Source organism: Gigantopelta aegis, chromosome 15 (genome assembly GCF_016097555.1).
Source record: "Gigantopelta aegis isolate Gae_Host chromosome 15, Gae_host_genome, whole genome shotgun sequence".
Classification (NCBI taxonomy): Eukaryota; Metazoa; Mollusca; class Gastropoda; order Neomphalida; family Peltospiridae; genus Gigantopelta; species Gigantopelta aegis.
The window spans coordinates 39,059,670-39,080,027 of NC_054713.1; the positions used below are offsets into that span (position 1 = coordinate 39,059,670).

Here is a 20,358-nt window from a genome sequence, read left to right on the forward strand (position 1 = left end):
TGAAAAAAAAAAAATCAACCAACATCAATCATATGTAAAAAGGAAAACAGATCTACAAGTCAATACTTTCGATTTCCTTTCACATGCAACAGTTCACTAATGAATATATGGTCACCAGTAATCTATGCCCCATCCCTGAAATGAATATACTTACAGATGTAATTTTATTAAAGTCCAAGTTAAGAAAATGTTGCAATGTCATTTTGGCGCAATTTTCCGTTAACTACTAAGTGACTGGTACCCAAACAGTTGTTACTGTAACACAGTGCAGGCATTACAAAATAAACGGTGACCAGTCTTGTCAGGTCGGGTTTTTTTAAAGGTTGCACATAACCATATTATTTTATGAACTTCTAAATGTTTTTTTGTTTGGGTTGTTTTTGTTCTTGTGTTGTTGTTTTTTAAATTATATTTAAACGTTACATAATTAAATTTGCAAGACTTGCAAACAATTACATGGTGAATTAACACAAATTTAAAAATGTACCTACATATCTGGGGTGGGGAAAAATAAAATTGTCAATCGGTCCCACTTGATGTCGTCACTACCGGAGGGGGGGGGAAGAGAGAAAGGAATTTAAAAACAAAACACATTTAAAAAACGATATTTGCCAAATAGTTTTTTTTTAAAAGAAATGGACAGGTGCTTCGGACCGACAAGAATGACAAAAGTGGGACCAGCAAACGCGCGTTTTTAAAAATAATTTCGGTCTCAGAGATCAAGAATCGGTCCCAGACCGGGAAAAAATTGCTTTTCCCCACCCCTGCTACATATACTAAAACGCAAAAGAAACGCAGGTCCTGAAAATGCGAAAGAATTGCACTTTGTAAAGCAGTATCTTTGGTGGAATTGAACCTCAACTGTGTTAAAGGACATGGCACACACCCACACCGCAGTCCCACCTGCGTGTCAATTTCATTACCTGTGTGACGTCACGAATTCTCAAAACACGTTGTTTGCACGTGCTGGATCATCCGTATCATGAATCCAGTGCAAACACACTCATTGAAATGCTTATAAAGCCTACACACCTGGATTTAATCGCATAAATTCAATTTGAGTAGTGACAGACAACAGAATCACATTTTAAAAATGCCGCGACTGACGCAACTCCAGCGAGGGATGGCCATCGGGATGTTGCAAGCCGGACAGACCCGTACTGCTGTAGCCAGACAATTGGGATGTCATGTTTCGACAATCGTACGCCTTTCTCAACGTCACCAAATCACTGGATCTGTGAACGATCGACCACGCACCGCCCGCCCGAGGGTGACAACCGCAGCCCTAGACCGGTACATCCGGGTGACCCACCTTAGGAATCGGATGCTGCCAGCAGCTAACACCGCTCACCAGGTGCGTGGTCCACGTGGTCCAGTGTCCGCCGATACCGTCCGACGCCGTCTGAGGGCAGCAGGACTCCGTAACCGCCGTCCTTATGTGGGACCAATATTGACCCCTCGGCACCGCCAACAACGTCAACAGTGGGCGCAACAACATCAAAGATGGCGACGTGGCCAGTGGCAACAAGTTCTGTTTACTGATGAGAGCCGTTACAATCTTTCCAACGCTGATGGCCGAATCCGAGTATGGCGACGTCGACATGAACGTTACTCCGACTGCTGCGTTCTGCAGGCCGACCGATGGGGCGGGGGTAGTGTGATGGTGTGGGGTGGGTTCTCATTCAACCACAGAACACAACTTCATGTGTTCAGACAACGCGTTAATGCCGCCGTGTACCAAAATGACGTCATCAACAATCACGTCGTTCCCTTCTTTGCCGCTCACCCACGTGTGCGCTTGCTGCAGCAAGACAATGCCAGGCCGCACACTGCCAGGGCAACACAGGCGTTGCTGGCTCAGCACAACATCCCAACGTTGCCGTGGCCAGCCTTATCACCGGACATGGCGCCTATCGAACACGTCTGGGATGAAATCGGACGTCGCCTTCAGGCTCGCGGACAACCTCAGAATATGCAGGCGCTGGAGGCAGCATTGGTCCATGAATGGAACTCACTCCCTCAGGCATTCTTTCAACGGCTTGTCAACTCAATGAGGAGACGTTGCACTGCCTGTTTGAATGCCCAGGGTGGTCACACGCGATACTGACTTTGACAATGCTACAGGTCGTCTCTTTCACATTTTTAACATGGACCCCCACCCTACTTTATGACATGAAACAATAGCCAAAAAGGAATTCAATCAAAAATTTCCAACACCAATGTGTGCCGAATTGGTGTAGCTCCAAAATAAATGTTGAAATCTTCATTTCGTTTTGTTTTTTTAATATTTTATATCCAATTTAATGAGAACCTGCGTTTCTTTTGCGTTTTAGTATATATAAAAAAAATATTTCCTTTCTTTTATTTGTTTTATCACTGATTACAATTTACTAGTAAATTTTTTATCCACTGGTCAGTATGGGAAGTCATTTTTTTTTTAAATTCTAGAACCCCTGATATACATACAGAAGTAGGGCTAATGAATATCCAATCATGGTCAATGAATTTTTTAAATCAACAATCCCATGGTTAGTGGATTTTTTGAAAATTCTAGAAGACCTGGATTTTACTTTTAGATAAATAAATTACAATCAGTAATTCAGTAATATGTATTACCTGTTTGTGCTTAGTGTAATACTTTTATACTTCTGTTTCAAATTATTGTTTTGACATTATGCAAATATTTAATAATAAACATTATTATTAAAATATACATTGTGTATGTTAAAATATATCCTTCTATAAGTGTAATCTGACGCCATATAACCGTAAATAAAATGTGTTGAGTGCGTCGTTAAATAAAACATTTCCTTCCTTTCCTTTGTTTATATAAGAGTACATGACACCCACATGTACTCCATAATGCAACTAGAAGCAACTGAAAATTAAAAAAAAAATACTGGGGAGCATGCCCCCGAACTCCCTTAGCATTTTCGCACCTCTTTGGGGGCTCAGTTTACGTCAAACTATTTTGCCAACCCTCTGAATAAAAATCTGGGGGGAAACACTGAACGAGTATACCAAAAATACAGCTCCATATTGGTATCTGTATCAGTATTGTATTAATACTGAATACCGTACCGATGCTGAGGTAAATCACCCCATTATTTACCGATATGGAACCTGAAATTTCAATAGCGCCCAGCTCTACAAAACATTACTAACAATTTACGATAGACGTGATAGATATAGGCATGAGATACATGTTCACTCCTCTTTAGTTTATGCTACTATGTTTTTAGCATGTTTTGGTACAGGTTTATAGGATATTAAACAAGCTTCTGTTTCATATCACGTTTATGTCCCGAGTGAAATAATTTTCAGTTGTCAAGAGCTTTAGGGACATAAAGATGATACGAAATGGTAGCGAGTTTAATATCCTATTTATTACCCATAATAAATCTTAATTTATATCACTCAACTGGTTTGGCTGACGTTCCTGTAAGGTTGTAGTGCGCCAGTCGATGACGTCATCGTGTGACGATGAAGTGTTATGTCCCGTTTGGCGTTCTAGTGGGGCGTATCACTTTGATATGCACATTTGTGTATTGGCATACAAACATATATACACTTACATATATCAATGATATTGTTAAATTAATGCAGTTGAAAAGACATTGGTGAAAAAAAACGTTTTGTGGGGAGTATATATCATAGGGTAACAGATCATAAAGATGTAGAAGTGGAGTTGATTTTTAAAAACGTTATTTATTATAGTTTGTTTTTGAAGTTGAAGAATTTCTGAACAATTGCAGGATAGCAAACTACTTCTTCAAGCAGATAAAACAGTTTGTAGACTGTGTTGTTAATTGTAGTTGATTTTTAAAGGTTAATTTATTATATTTTGTTTCACTAGTTGAAGGAACTTCTGAAGAATTGCAAAATAGCAAGTAGTCAAAATAGATCATACACATTTCATATTAATTCAACTTATTTTCTTGCTTATATCCAATTAAGGTTCAAGCACGCTGTCCTGGGCACACACCTCAGCAATCTGGGCTGTCTATCCAGGACAGTGTGTTAGTTGTTAGTGAGAGAGAAGAGGGTGTAGTGGTCTTACACCTACCCACTGAATCGTTAAAGCTCGCTCTGGGTGGAAGCCGGTACCGGGCCGCGAACCCAGTACCTACCAGCCTTATGTCCGATGGCTTAACCATGACACCACCGAGGCTGTTGATCATAGACAAAAGTATTGGGGAATTGAAGTAGATTTTAAAACGTTTATTTTGTTCTGCCAGTTGAAAGAATTTCTGAAGAACTGCAGGATAGCCAACTACTGCAAGCAGGTGAAACAGATCATAGACAAGGTTTCAGAGAATTCCAAGTTCATCGTACAGCGGAGAAAAACTGCGACAATGAATCTGTCGGATAATGCGGCCATGGTAAGATGCTTATCTTTTACTTAAGCACCATGAGAATAAAGATAAATAGATAAATGGATGGATGGATGGATGGATGGATGGATGGGGATGGATGGGTGGATGGATGGATGGATGGGGGTGGGTGGGTTTTGGTGGGTGGGTCGATGAATGGATAAATTGATCCAGATACAAACTCCAAACCCTGAGTGAGTGCTCCGCAAGGCTCAATGGGTAGGTGTAAACCACTTGCACCAACCAATGATCCATAACTGGTTCAACAAAGGCCATGGTTTGTGCTATCCTGCCTGTGGGAAGTGCAAATAAAAGATCCCTTGCTGCTAATCAGAAGAGTAGCCCATGTAGTGGCGACAGCGGGTTTCCTCTCAAAATCTGTGTGGTTCTTAACCATATGTCTGACGCCATATAACCTTAAAAAATAAAAATGTGTTGAGTGCATCGTTAAATAAAACATTTCTTTCTTTCTTTTTCCTACACCAGTGATGTACTCTCTTGTTTTCAATCAGAACAGCCTTGTAAACACCTACTGTTATTAATTCACGAGGACAGTCCTTTGCCCTCGTAAACATAATAGTAATGGACAGGTTGAAAACAAACGAGGAAAAATAACAATGCGATATTGTCTTGATAGTGGAACTAATTAATGGCTTTCTACTCTAATAGCAGGTGCTGCTATTACAGGTGATATATATATATAGCACTGCAGGTATTGCCTGATTGTTTTATCAGATGCTGGGTCAACGGTCTACCTTGTAAATAAAGAATACTACTGTGTGTGAGTGAATGACCGTAAGATATACTGTTTATCGTACGAGTTATTTCAAAACGTATATATTTCCCGATATGGTGTATAAGGACAATAGCCTACTGGACATTACTCCAGGCCCAGATCCAGGAAATATTTGAAAGATGGTGGGGGTGGAGGTGGGGGGGGGGGGGGGGGGGGAGTACTAAGAGAAAAATGGCACATGAATAAACTCATCAAAGGGGCAGCTCAATAAAAGGTTTTGCTAAAAAAGAAAATAAAAAAAGAGGAATGAAGGAAGGAAGGATTTGTTTTATTTAATGACGCACTCAACACATTTTATTTATGGTTATATGGCATCAGACATGGTTAATATAAGGGCCACACAGATATAGAGAGAGGAAACCCACTGTGGCCACTTAATGGGCTACTCTTTTTCTATTAGCAGCAAGGGATCTTTTACATGCACCATTCCACAGACAGGATAGTACATACCATCGCCTTTGTTACACCAATGGTGGAACGATGGCTGGAATGGGGGGAAAAAAGAGGCATAAGAATATATTTACATTTATTACCCCAGCAGGCACTCATAACGGGGAAAATAAAAATAAAAATTATCATGCATTGGTTTAACACACAGTACAATAGGACGATTTGATGTCAACAAACCAATCACCTTGTCGGTACTAAATATGACGTCATCACAATGACGATGACGTCACATAGTTTAAAGCGTTTTCGTTCTGGTTTCAGTGTTAAACTTGTAATAAAATGGTTGTTCAATGCAATTCATTATAGTTTTTTAGTTTTTGCAGAATATATAAAACTTTGGGTTTTGAAAATTATCTGTGAACTGTGAATAAAATACAAAGTTAAAGCAATACCCAGAACAGTAAAGTAGTTTACGTTGTTTCTGTATACATGGACGTGTAGCCGTTGTAGGCTATGTCGAAAATAAAGTCTCTAAAAAAAACCCAAATACCTGGGGTAATAAATAGAATAACAAACTTTGTGACAAGTGAAAATTATTTCACTCGGGACATAAATTTGATAAAAACTGGGAACTTGTTTATTATCCTCTATATAGGTGGGGATGGGTCCCCTGCCCCCACTGGATACCCCACCCGACAGTCTACTGAACAAACTCAACAACAAAAAATGAAAACATAATAATAAGTAATACAGTAATAATAATAATAATAATAATAATAATAATAATAATAATAATAATAATAAAATAACATAGTGTTTGAACACTGTTTAATTTAGTATCATTTAATTGTATTTTTACACCAGTACATAATAAAATTATGCTCCTGAAAATAAAATCCAACCCATCCCCCAAAAAACTCTTTGGCTATACAACAAAGGCACTTTAAAACTAAAAAGTGTATATTTTCTTATTTATCGCTGGTGGGTGGGTGGGTGGTGGGGTAGGTGGGGGTAAGTATGGGGGTGGAGGGGTTGGGCAACTGGCCCCTTGCAGGATGTGATCCTGGAATTTAACTTTCCACTGTTAACATCTGTATTTATTTCAACTTATTTTCGTGGTTATATCCAATTAAGGTTCAAGCACGCTGTCCTGGGCACACACCTGAGCTATCTGGGCTGTCAGTCCAGGACAGTGGGTTAGTTGTTAGTTGGTTAGTGATAGAGAGAAGATTGTGCAGTGGCCTTACACCTTCCCATTAAGCCATTAAGAACTCGTTCTGGGTCGGAGCCGGTACTGGGCTGCGAACCATGTACCTACCAGCCTGTAGTCCGATGGCTTAACCTACCCATCGAGTTCTTAAAACTCTCCCTGAATGGGACCCAGTACCTACCAGCCTTAACCACGACACCACCGAGGCTGGTCTAACATTTGTAAATGATTTTGCAGGATGCCTGGGAGCGGCAGTGTAAAGCGGAAGGAACGCCGCTCACCAAGTATTACACGACATGGCGCAGACTGAGAGACCGCGAGCTGCAGCACGAGATCGCCGGGAAAGAAAGGGTTCGTACACAACGGTGGTCATACAGTCATATGTTCATTCATTGCATTTCATGTTTGTCCATCCGTCTGTCTGTCTGTCTGTCCATCCAACCATGCATCTATCCATTGGTCCATCCTTCTATCCAGTCGTCCATCCATCGGTCAGTTTATCCATCCATCTGACATCCGTCCATCTGTCCATCCACCCAGCTGTCCATCCATCCATTCATCAGTCTTTCATCCATTTGTATCGCTGTCCATCCATCCATCAACCCATTGGTCTGTCTATCCATCCATGGGTCTGTCTATCCATCTATACATCCATCAATATGTTTGTCCATCCATCACTCTTCCCATCCCTCCATTCATTCCAGAATTATAAAAAGCTTGTATATTTAGCAGTTAATGACAGCATTTTAGAAATAAATTAACACAATTCTCTTCATCTGTAATTAGTGTAATTATATAGTAAATATACTGACCTATTTTTAATCTTGTTCAGATTGTTGGAGATGACAGACTGCCAACCGTGATACGGCCCAAAGGACCACTGAAAGCCACGGTACAAGAAAAACTTGAGTTTTCAAAACTCTTTGACCAGAACAGCGATGATTCTGATGATGACCAAATAAGGTAATTCAGCAATGTTTAAAATCTGAAGCAGGACTTTACAATTGTGGACTTTAATTATTTTTCAATTTATTTATTTTTGTTTGTTTAAAGACAACACTAGAGCAGAGCTGCCAACCCCTAGCCACAAGTGAGAGTTGCATTCATGACAAGCTGAGAGTAGCAAATGATGAGTGTAGCATGGCTGAATGTCATAAACAACAGCAAAAGAAAACACCAAATAACTGTCATAGTAACTGCAAAAGACTGGGTCATGCTATTTTTAGCATAGATAATGCTTATCGTCAGTTAAGGAATACGGACATACCCGAAATGTAACGAATGTTGTCAAATAAGTCGGGCGATTTGAACAGGATTATGAATGACTAGAATTTTGGTTTTAAAACAGGATCGAAATGCAATAAACCCACAATTAACTGTTGTGCGATGATGTGATCAATACTAAATTTGAAGTTAAAATTAAAATTACTTTATTCATAACTGGCATATACATTCACATGCAATTTTCTATATTCACGGCATGCAAGCGTAACACAACTAAAGAACAGTTCTTTTGAAGATTTTATAGTATGCGTCACTGGGGTCGGCCTACAGTAAAACTACACGTCCGTTATTGAATACATCTTACTATAACTGTTTTACAAAGGTTCTTAAGCCGCAAATATTACTTTCATATGTTGGAATAAAAAATTAAAAAAAGCCACAGAAATGAGGAATTCTGTTTTTAGTTACTGTATTCCAAGACTACATCCAATTTATAGTATAATTGCCAGAAATCGTCCACTTTTCAACTGTACTGTATAGACCTATAATTTGTGAAACGTATCCGCTTGCCAAATAAAACATAATTTGTTAGTAGAAACTTTGGCCAAATACACTAATCATCCAGTTATGTTTATCTGTTGCAAAAAGTTATTACTGGTTTTCATTAGCGTATCATACTGGATTTTTTTCAACCGAGCATAACAATTTGGGCATTGGCGTAGCAGCATAGCAAACTATGCCTAAAGCGTAGCAGCATAGCAAACTATGCCTAAAGCGTAGCAGTTGGCATCTCTGCTAGAGCATATTGATTTACTAATGATTGGCTATTGGATGTCAAACATTTGGTAATTTTGACATATAGTCTTAGAGAGGAAACCTGCTACATTTTTTTTTCTTTAGTAGCAAGTGATCTTTTAATCACTTCCCTGGAAACATTTCACATCTAGGTTTGTATTGCTTGATTTTCTTACATCAAATTTTATAAATTAATAGAAAGACAAGAAAGAAATGTTTTATTTAACGACGTACTCAACACATTTTATTTACGGTTATATGGCGTCAGATATATGGTTAAGGACCACACAGATTTTGAGAGGAAACCCGCTGTCGCCACTACATGGGCTACTCTTTCCGATTAGCAGCAAGGGATCTTTTATTTGCGCTTCCCACAGGCAGGATAGCACAAACCATAGCCTTTGTTGAACCAGTTATGGATCACTGGTCGGTGCAAGTGGTTTACACCTACCCAATGAGCCTTGCGGAGCACTTACTCAGGGTTTGGAGTTGGTATCTGGATTAAAAATCCCATGCCTCGACTGGGATCCGAACCCAGTACATACCAGCCTGTAGACTGATGGCCTAACCACGACACCGGTATATAAATTAATAAACATTTGAAAATTTCCTTCACATGCTATGCATATTATATCTGTTGAGAATAAAATGTCCTTTTTTTTCATTTGTTAAAACATCCATTTGTTGTTTTCTCCAAGTTATACTTTATACTAGTAAAAATACAAGAGATTAATGTACAGTATGTAGAACAGAGTGCCCGTTTTACATTGTGTAGAAATATTATGTGTTCTTTTAACATGAAATGGAATGACATATTAATGATAATACTTTCAATATCTGTTTAACAGGTTTTTGCCGAAACAAGAAAGAGCGAACAAAAAGAAAAGAAAAGATTCGCAATCAAGCAACGAATACAGGTATACACATGTACTGGAAAAATAAGTCTTTAAATGTTTCATAGGTGTGCAAGTGTGCATGCGTGCGTGTGTGTGGATGTTGTATGCTAGAAAAAGGTATTTTAATATGGATGGTGGGTGGGGAGGGGGGTGAAGGGAGAAGGTTGTAGTTCAGTGCTAGCCTGTAACTCGGGACTTTATTATTCCGAGCATGACAAACTATACCTGTTTAATGATACCACTAGAGCATGACAAAACTATACCTGTTTAATGACACCACTAGAGCATGACAAACTATACCTGTTTAATGACACCACTAGAGCATGACAAACTATACCTGTTTAATGACACCACTAGAGCATGACAAACTATACCTGTTTAATGACACCACTAGAGCATGACAAACTATATGTTTAATGACACCACTAGAGCATGACAAACTATACCTGTTTAATGACACCACTAGAGCATGACAAACTATACCTATTTAATGACATCACTAGAGCATGTCAAACTATACCTGTTTAATGACACCACTAGAGCATACTGATTATTAATCATTGGCTACTTGATGTAAAGCATTTGGTCATTCTGATACATAGAGGAAACCTGCTACATTTTTGCATTAGCAGCAAGCAGTTTCCCACAGAAAGGACAGCAAATAACTTTTAAGGGCCAAATTTACGAAGACTGTTGGTCTTAAATGCAGGTGTTTCAGCATTGCACACGTATGTAGTCACACGGCTTGGTAAATTTGGCCCTCAATCTTCACACCAGTCTACGAAAACCTAATTCTATACCGTTTGAATTTTTTCAGCGATTTCGACAGTGATGAATGGGAGAAACTAGCCGGATCTGCCGATGATAATAGTGATGACGACGACGATGATGGTGAGAATGATGAAGCTACCAGTAAAAGCATCGCAAAGCCGAAGCCACAAAGGGTGGATAACTCTGGGGATAAGGAGGACACAGTAGAAGATTTTGTGATGTCGTCCGATTCGGAATAATGACGATGTAAAGCAGATGTGTCTTGATAATGATGGAAATTAATTACCTGCATGTACCTGCAGATTTCAGCTTGTGTGGTGACAAAGTCAAGAAATGAAAATAAAATGATATAATGCAATAAATAATCCAAGTAGGCAACAACATAGAAGGCTTGTTTTTATTTTTTATTTAACGACACCACTGGAGCACATAGATTAATTAATCACTGGCTACTGGATGTCAAACATTTGGTAATTCTGACTCGTAGTCATCAGGGGAAACCTGCTACATTTTTTTAATGCAGCAAGGGATCTTTTCTATACACTTTCCCACATACAGTCACTAGATTGAAAACAATTCACAATAAATGATAAATACATTATTTATTTTTATAATGTACAATGTAAACAATGTCTGTATTTCTGACTTCATTACTAGGATTTCTCTGCGGCTAAAAGTCTGCGTATCGTATCGATCAAACAGGAATCTGTAAACAGAAAAGATTAAAACCAGTTTAGAGAGTGTTACTGTTAGAAAAAGGGGAACAACTCTACACAATGGAAAATCATTCACAACATTATTTGAATCTGCACATTTAACAAACACTTTCACAAGTATATATATTTTCTTCTTTTTAGTACCCTGTTCTTAAAGGGTACATGAAAAATATATTCCTTTGTCTTGCATTTACGAAGTAAAATGGCAAGATATAGGTAACACTTTTCTGATGGCTGCGGAGACAACAGTGTCAACGTTTGTGTTGAAATTTTTGCAATTGAATCCTTTTCTCACACAAAGTCCTAGGTCAGTGAAACTTGGTTTGTAGTTGCACCTATGGATGTTCATCACAGTGAGCTGAAACTTGGTTTGTAGTTGCACCTATGGATGTTCATCACAGTGAGCTGAAACTTGGTTTGTAGTTGCACCTATGGATGTTCATCACAGTGAGCTGAAACTTGGTTTGTAGTTGCACCTATGGATGTTCATCACAGTGAGCTGAAACTTGGTTTGTAGTTGCACCTATGGATGTTCATCACAGTGCACTGAAACTTGGTTTGTAGTTGCACCTATGGATGTTCATCACAGTGAGCTGAAACTTGGTTTGTAGTTGCACCTATGGATGTTCATCACAGTGAGCTGAAACTTGGTTTGTAGTTGCACCTATGGATGTTCATCACAGTGCACTGAAACTTGGTTTGTAGTTGCACCTATGGATGTTCATCACAGTGAGCTGAAACTTGGTTTGTAGTTGCACCTATGGATGTTCATCACAGTGAGCTGAAACTTGGTTTGTAGTTGCACCTATGGATGTTCATCACAGTGAGCTGAAACTTGGTTTGTAGTTGCACCTATGGATGTTCATCACAGTGCACTGAAACTTGTTTTGTAGTTGCACCTATGGATGTTCATCACAGTGAGCTGAAACTTGGTTTGTAGTTGCACCTATGGATGTTCATCACAGTGCACTGAAACTTGGTTTATAGTTGCACCTATGGATGTTCATCACAGTGCACTGAAACTTGGTTTATAGTTGCACCTATGGATGTTCATCACAGTGCACTGAAAACGTTTATGGGTGGGAGAAATATTTAGTTCCACAGAATTGTCACTTAAAAAGTGTATTTTAGCACTGATCTTCTCCACACCCCCCCCCCCCCCCCCCCCACACACCCCATAACGAACAGTTGTACACTTGTAAAAATGTTTCGGATTTAAAATTTCTATAACCACCAAATCAGTTAAAGTGTCTACTGTTAAAGGGAAATAACTCTATACAAAACAAAGATGAAAGAAGAATTTAAAAACTGAATCCTAGCTAGAAAAAAATAACAAATGTGCATGCACTTTATAAATTCAGTATATTAATGAGTATTTTGTTTTATGTTAATGGTACCTGAAAAATCTACTGATGGGCTTTCTAGCTTCTTCTGAAGTAGCTGAACCAAAAGACATCGCAGCTCCTTGAATATCACGCCAGTTCTAGCCTTTGTCTGAATGATGACATAACTTTGATATATATATATATATATTCGTATAAGTATTTTTTAATATGGAAAATATCAACCGAGACTCTGCCGAAGCAAATACCGATTAACTAGACGAGGTTGATATTTTACATATTAAAAAACATGAGTAGCAAATTCTATTTATCCTACAACACTTCTAAAATAATATTTTAATTCAATTTTGAGTAAATCACAGTACTAAAGTCGCCGCTATTGGTAATATGATGTCATCACGATTAGCACAAATTAGTTGGACATCACACATTTTAACACCCTTTGAAAACGTTATGCTCAGGTACACAGGTCTTGTTGGCTTGTAAACAAATGACCCATTCACAGCAACACATAACCTAGAGACCGTACAAATTTGCATACCATTATTAACCGGGTTAATACACTAAATTATCACATGGGTTTATTTATGACATGGATATCATGGGCAAGTTATAGGATAAATATTATCATCATACACTTATATAAATAGCTTATAATGACAGAAACATACTTAAAATAATGTGAAAATATAAATACTTCTGACCAGCCTTTTAGAATTTCGTTAGGTTCCATTACATGGACGGGATAAACAACAGCTTCAGAGAATTTCATCATGGGGATAAAAAAAAACAATCAATCAAAGAATTAGCCCATCAAGGGGGTTCAATCCTATGATCAAATCATTATATAGGCCACAGTGGTGTCGTGGTCAAGCCATTGAACAAAACTCCCTGCCCCGGAATTGGTCACTGGCGAAGTCGGAGCCTAAGTCCGGGGTGGGCGTGCCTGAACCTTTACAGTTCCTGCATTCCCGCATTGGACAAAAGCTGATAGGTACTTGGTTCGCAGCCCAGTACTGGCTTCCACCCGAGCAAGTTTTAACGACTCAGTGGGTAGGTGTAAGACCACTACACCCTGTCCTCTCTCACTAACCACTAACAACTAACCAACTGTCCTCGACAGACAGCCCAGATAGCCGAGGTGTGTGCCCAGGACAGCGTGCTTGAACCGTAATTGGATATAAACACGAAGATAAGTTGAAATGAAATATATGGGCTTCATCAACAAACACCGACGGTGACAACTGACCTTGAACTTGATCCAGCCGTCGACGGAAACTAGTTGTTGAGTGTGTTGGACGTCGATGTCGCCGCCAAACAGCAGGAGAGGGTACGGCGAGGTCAAGGTCGAATCTCGGAGATAGACCCGGGACAGACGAACCTATAATCACAATGAAAATATATACGAGGGAAACACTGAAGTCTGACCACTTGAAATAGTTATTTTCAAAATTGTTGTTTAAAACCCACATCAATTTTAAAAGGACATTCCTGAATTTGCTGCATTGTAAGATGTTTCCGACTAATAAAATATTTCTACGATTAAACTTACATATAAAATATATTTTCTTGTTTAGAATATTACTGTCTGTATATTCAATGTATTTCTGGTCATCTTAATATTTGTATGAAGCCCAAACTGGATTTTGTCTTCAAATAATTTCGTACGTATGAAAAATGAAATTTAACCTACTACAAATATTAGAACGATCAGAAACACGTTTAATATACAGCTTCTAATATTTTATGCTGAAAAATATATTTGATATGTAATTACAATTGTTAAAAAATCTCTGTTAGGTGATAACATCTTAAAAAATGCAGCAAACTCAGGAATGTCCCTTTAACAGTTAAAATTTGCCAAAAATCTGATATACACAACTTTATTTATTTATTTCAATTATTTTTATTTTGCTTCATTCTTATAACGTGTATGTTCCTAAAAACAAAACCCCACCCCAACAAAAAACAACAATAACATAATAAAATAAAACAATATATTATAAAGAATGAAAAAACATAAAATAGGGGACTACCCTTATTTTTGCAAAGAGTGAACAAGACGGTTCTAGTGGTCAGCATATAATAATTACAGCAAATTGTTTTTATCAGCTGTTATAATATATTGTAATTATGATAAACTTATGATGTACGTGGAAGAGGAAATAAGCTGCTTTCACAAAAGCTACCTTTATTAACAGACTGTGATTGTGTTTTTTAGCTTTTAGTCTGATTTCAGCATTTTAATGCATGAAATAGTTTCGTAATACTAATAATCGTAATACCAATAGCAGTCAGGTCTTGAATTATAGTATTTAAGGAGAGAAAAAAAGAGAAAAAAAAAAAACCCCAAAACAAATCCAAAAATGAAAACTGAAGTCCCCAGCCAGCTTGTAATGTGGTATTTATGGTATTATAACTGCCTTTGGAACACACCACATCTTGTTACCTTTTCCAAGTAGATGAGCCAGCCATTGGCCTGCAGAAATCTGTTCACCGAGGCTGGGTGTATCTGAGCCATGCCCTGTGCCGTCTCCGCAACACAAATGACCTTGGTGGGGTTGGCCGCAGCATCTACCGCTGGCGTCGAGGTCGTCTTGGCAACACAAGGGTACAGTCCCGCTGTCAGCACAGCCTTCAGCACGGCGATGGTTTCTAGGTCAAGGCCATGACCTTGAACTGAGGTATCACCAATGTCAAGGACACCACTTTTGCTAATGGCGGTTTTTCTCGATGGTTTCGGCTTCATTTCGGTAAATCCGATGGAATTGACCAGCTTCACGAGATCCTGTTTAACATTCTGAAATAAAAAATGTGAAATTATTTTACTGCTACTCAAGGAATGTTAAAAAGTTCAAGTTTATTGCTTATTTTGGTTAGTGACATCACTAGAGCACATTGATTAATTAATCATCAGCTATTGGATGTAAAACATTGGTAATTCCAACACAGTCTCTCTCTCTCTCTCTCTCTCTCCTTCTCCTCTCTCTCTCTCCATCACTCTCCTCTCTCTCTCCATCACTCTCCTCTCTCTCTCCATCACTCTCTCTCCATCACTCTCTCTCTCTCTCCATCACTCTCTCTCCTTCTCCTCTCTCTCCTTCTCCTCTCTCTCCGTCACTCTCTCCTCTCTTCTCTCACTCTCTCTCCATCACTCTCTCTCCTCTCCTCTCTCTCTCCATCACTCTCTCTCTCCTCTCTCTCTCTCGTTCCCATTAGTAGCAATCCTTTGACCCAAGCACCTATCAAATATAGAGCGGGACGTAGCCCAGTAGTAAAGCGTTCGCTTGATGTGCAATCAGTCTTGGATCGATCCCCATAATAAAATGTGTTGAGTGCGTAGTTAAATAAAACATTTCCTTTGTATCAAATATTTTACTAATTCAATATACAAACAGAAATAGTTTTATTAAACTTGTGTATTTTCACTATGAACAAGTATCGTCAACTGCCTAATCAATTACAAATTTTGTGGTCATTTAAAAAACCAAACAAAACCCCCCAAAATCTATGAAAAAGACAAAAAATTCCTATTTGTAATGACCATAAATTAAAAAAGGGTTGTTGATTGATTGAAAACATATTTTATTATACAAAGAACAAAAGAATCGGGTACAAATTTGACAACTCACGAGACCCTCTTCTATTATTATTTTACAGAGGAAAATACTGGCTCATCTACTAGGAAAAGAGTTGTTGATCTATGCCAAATGTTAAAATATTAAAAATACACTAAAAACGGCATCTTAAACATTCCAGACGCGGGACGTAGCCCAGTGGTAAAGTGCTTGCTTGATGCGCGGTCGGTGTGGGATCTATCCCCCTCAGTGGGTCCATTTGGGCTATTTCTCGTTACAGCCAGTGCACCATAACTGGTATATGAAAGGTATATGTCCTGTCTGTGAGATGGTGCATATAAAAGATCCCTTGCTACTAATGGAAAAATTTAGCGGGTTCTTCTCTCTAAGACTATATGTCAAATTAACAAATGTTTGACATCCAATAGCCGATGATTATTAAGTCAATGTGCTTTAGTGGTGTCGTTAAACAAAACAAACTTCTACCTTTAGGAACGCAATGTCTGTTTAACAACACCCCAGCACATTGTCTAATTAATTAACATTACTTGTTTTCAGGTAATGTTGAAACATAATCCATAAATGAGGAAAAGAAACTGGCTGCCATATGCCATTTCCCCACATACAGGACAGCACGTACCTTGGCCTTTGTTACAACATTTTGCCACACTCGTATCTACGTACCTCAATGTCGAGAAGCGTATTTCTCTTGAGGAAGTTCTGATGACAATATTTCATCTCTGCTTGTCTCCCCTGGGACTTCGCCTTCTTCCAGCTACAAAACGTAACATTTATATTTAATACCAGTAGATTAATAAGGGCTTTAGAAAATACATGATTAAAGTCAGTAAAAAAAACAATGCATTAAAACACACTGTTACTGTAATATAAAAAATGTTTTGTAAATCTCACCCTTGAATAACATCCTGTGCTTGAAAGAAATGACTGCCATCGATATACTAATAGAACAAGCCTTCTAAGAATACTGTGAAAGCATTTCATTTCAACTTATTTTCGTGCTTATATCCAATTAAGGTTCAAGCATGATGTCCTGGGCACACACCTTAGCTATCTGGACTGTATGTCCAGGACGTTGGGTTAGTTGTTAGTGGTTAGTGAGAGAGAAGAGGGTGTAGTGGCCTTACACCTACTCATTGAGTTGTTAAAATCGCTCTAGGTGGGAGCCGGTACCGGGCTGCAAACCCTGTACCTACCAGCCTGTAGTCCGATGGCTTAACCACGACACCACTGAGGCCAGTAGTGAAAGCAATACATGTCTCCTACCGAGCCCAATAAATTTCAAGTTCAAGGGCCATAACTCTGTGGCAAATGTGTAAATCACTGTGAAAGTCAAACTTGATCTGTAACATTACTTGATCTGTAACTATACACAAAATTTCAATTCAGTATCTCAAGGCATATTATTGTGAAAAACCCCCATCCAGAAAACTATATGTTGGACAGACTGACGAACAGACAGACAGAGAGACATTATTTTAGAAATCTTACCCATCATATGCTCTGTACAGCGTCAAATGGTCAGAACACGCGACCGCCATTGCTTGTTTTGCTGTGTTCGCCAGATCCTTCTTGTTCAGAGGAACTTGGAACGGAGACTTGTCAGTGATAGCAGCAGCGATTACAGCCTTAAGTAAAAAAATAAGAAAATAATTTAATCCTCATAAAACTAACCACATACTCGAGACATCCAAATATCGCTCCCAACAGCAGCATTTTAAATGAACTAGCCCCAAATATTGCTCCCAGCAGCAGCATTTAAAATGAACTAGCCCCAAATATTGCTCGAAACAGCAGCATTTTAAATGAACTAGCCCCAAATATTGCTCCAAACAGCAGAATTTTAAATTAACTAGCTCCTGATATTGCTCCAAACAGCAGCATTTTAAATTAACTAGCCCCTGATATTCCCTTAATCAAGGCAGCATAGACATTACTGAAACGTCAGCCATTAATTGTAACGGTAATAGTGAACTTAAAAGTTTGTTTTCTTTAACGACACCACTAGAGCACATTGATTTATCAATCATCAGCTACTGGATGTCAAAAATATGGTAAATCTGACGTTTATTCATCAGAGGAAACCCGCTACACTTTTTCTAATGCTGCAAGGGATCTTTTATATGCACTTTTCCATAGACAGGAAAGCACATACCATGGTCTTTGTCCAGTTGTGGTGCACTGGTTGGAACGAGAAAAACCCCCAATCAGCTCCTGCTACATTTTCCATTAGTAGCAAGGGATCTTTTATATGCACCATCCCACAGACAGGATAGCACATACCACAGCCTTTGATATACCAGTCGTGGTGTACTGGCTGGAACAACAAATAGCCCAATGGGTCCACCGATGGGGATCGATCCTAGACCGACTGCTTCACCACTGAGTTACGTCCTTCCATCTTGGAATAATTCAATTCAATTCAATTTATTGCATATTACCAAACAAGCTGGTGTCAGCAAACTGATAAAAAAACAACCCAAAACCCATACAACATCTATAACAACAACAACAATTAATAATGATAACAAAAAAAATTAATGTACATGCCAGACAGAGAAACAAAGTTTGTATTATATTTGTAGGAATAAAGTATATTATAAAAATAAATGGTTAAAGTACTTGGAAATAATTAAATTAGCTGGAACAAGAACATTTAGAAATACAGCCGTCAATAAATGTTAATACATGGTTAAGAATTTCAATGTCACCATTATTGTATGACATAATAAATATAAATTGTAAATTGCTATTTAGAGTAGAGAAGTCGGAAAAGAAGTTTAACTTTTTAAATATTTGTTGCCTTTCAACATAATAAATAGGGCAGTCTAAAATAAAATGTTTTTCATCTTCCACAGCTTGAGAACTAACCACTTGTTCCAGACATCCAAATATAGCTCCAAACAGCAGCATTTTGCCGATGCGCACGTTGACGGGCAGTGCTGCGAGGTGATGTCCCAGCGGAGTAAGTGTGCAATCATCCATCTCACACGCACCGACCTCGCGGAGTAACGCCAGGGCCCGCGACGTCACCTGGGGCTGGGGTGGGTCCAGGGCCTGGGCCAGGAAGTCAACTGGTTTTCCAAACTTGCACTTCATGATGTTAAGGCACAGCTCTTCGAGAGGAACGCGCAACAATTCCGGTAGAGTATACGGACGAAAGTTCCGATACCTGAAAGATATGGCTGAAACATAATACCCATATCTCACCTTTTCAAAAAGGAAGGAAATGGTTTTCTTAATGAGAAATTTAATCATTCTGTATTGAATTTTTGTTTTCTTAAAAAAGTTTACTTGGTTAAGAATAACAAAAATATACATGTTGTTATAAAATGATCACTGTAAAATTGATTGTATTAAAATGACAGAGATCTGAAGTTCGAAATAGTAAAAATTAAACACTTGTTGATAACACAGAACATTGTGTGTGAAAATATGCAGAGTAAAAGAAAGTTTTTAATTGTTTTATTGTATGGAGATAAAATTACATATACAACATTCTGCAGTGAAATCAACATGAATCAACAGACAATTCTTACTTGAAATAACATAATTTCACGGAATTAACTGTCTTGTGTGCCACAACTTTATTTAATGTTGCTGATCAATAAATTTAAAAAAAAGAGAGTAAATTTTAACATGCATTAAGATGACCATTCATAGCTGTAACTACAAACCAAGTTTCATTCACACAGGACTTGCAGTTGGTGAGAAATTAAATAAACATGCAACTTTAAACTTTTAAACTTGAGCTAACTTTATGCAAACGTTGACCCCACCAGTAGTGGGGGCTGAAACATAATACCCATGTCTCACCTTTTCAAAAAGGAATGAAATGTTTTATTTAATGACGCACTCAACACATTTTATTTACAGTTATATGACATCAGACATATGGTTAAGGACCGCACAGCTATTGACAAAAAAAACCCGCTGTCGCCACTTCATAGACTATTCTTTTCGATTAGCAGCAAGGGATCTTTTATATGCACCATCCCACAGACAAAATAGCACATACTACGGCCTTTGTTACACCAATCATGCTCATCTTTTCACTTCATAAAAAAGAAGATAAACAAAAAATGCTGTCATAATATAAAATAAAATGGCTGCTGACAATTCTCCACAGGGCTACAGCAAAAGAAAACATTATTTAAGAATTTGCTGAAAATTTGACTTTAGTTTTATCTTAAGCTACTAAAGGGAACATTTTCATGTCATAGGCATCACATAAATACATGCAATGTA

General features: G+C 38.3%; 2 protein-coding genes across 2 annotated transcripts in view; one reads left to right on the plus strand and one right to left on the minus strand.

Annotated features, from left to right (window-relative positions):
• LOC121389964 (nucleolar complex protein 2 homolog) overlaps positions 1 to 10,838 on the plus strand; it is a 214,504-nt gene extending 203,666 nt beyond the window's left edge. The window contains 5 exon segments of the mRNA XM_041521642.1: positions 4,239 to 4,382; positions 7,007 to 7,120; positions 7,602 to 7,732; positions 9,637 to 9,705; positions 10,502 to 10,838. Of these exon segments, the coding sequence (XP_041377576.1) occupies positions 4,239 to 4,382; positions 7,007 to 7,120; positions 7,602 to 7,732; positions 9,637 to 9,705; positions 10,502 to 10,694 (651 nt within the window). The 3' untranslated portion in view covers positions 10,695 to 10,838.
• A 204-nt stretch (positions 10,839 to 11,042) lies between these two features.
• The window catches only part of LOC121389963 (ATP-dependent RNA helicase DHX29-like), a 41,220-nt gene continuing 31,904 nt past the window's right edge, over positions 11,043 to 20,358 (minus strand). The window contains exons 22-28 of the mRNA XM_041521640.1: positions 18,982 to 19,282; positions 17,602 to 17,738; positions 16,777 to 16,867; positions 14,964 to 15,314; positions 13,764 to 13,895; positions 12,569 to 12,665; positions 11,043 to 11,161 (exon numbers count right to left, since the gene is read on the minus strand). Coding sequence (XP_041377574.1) covers positions 11,109 to 11,161; positions 12,569 to 12,665; positions 13,764 to 13,895; positions 14,964 to 15,314; positions 16,777 to 16,867; positions 17,602 to 17,738; positions 18,982 to 19,282 — 1,162 coding nt within the window. The 3' untranslated portion in view covers positions 11,043 to 11,108. The remainder of the gene's footprint in view (positions 11,162 to 12,568; positions 12,666 to 13,763; positions 13,896 to 14,963; positions 15,315 to 16,776; positions 16,868 to 17,601; positions 17,739 to 18,981; positions 19,283 to 20,358) is intronic.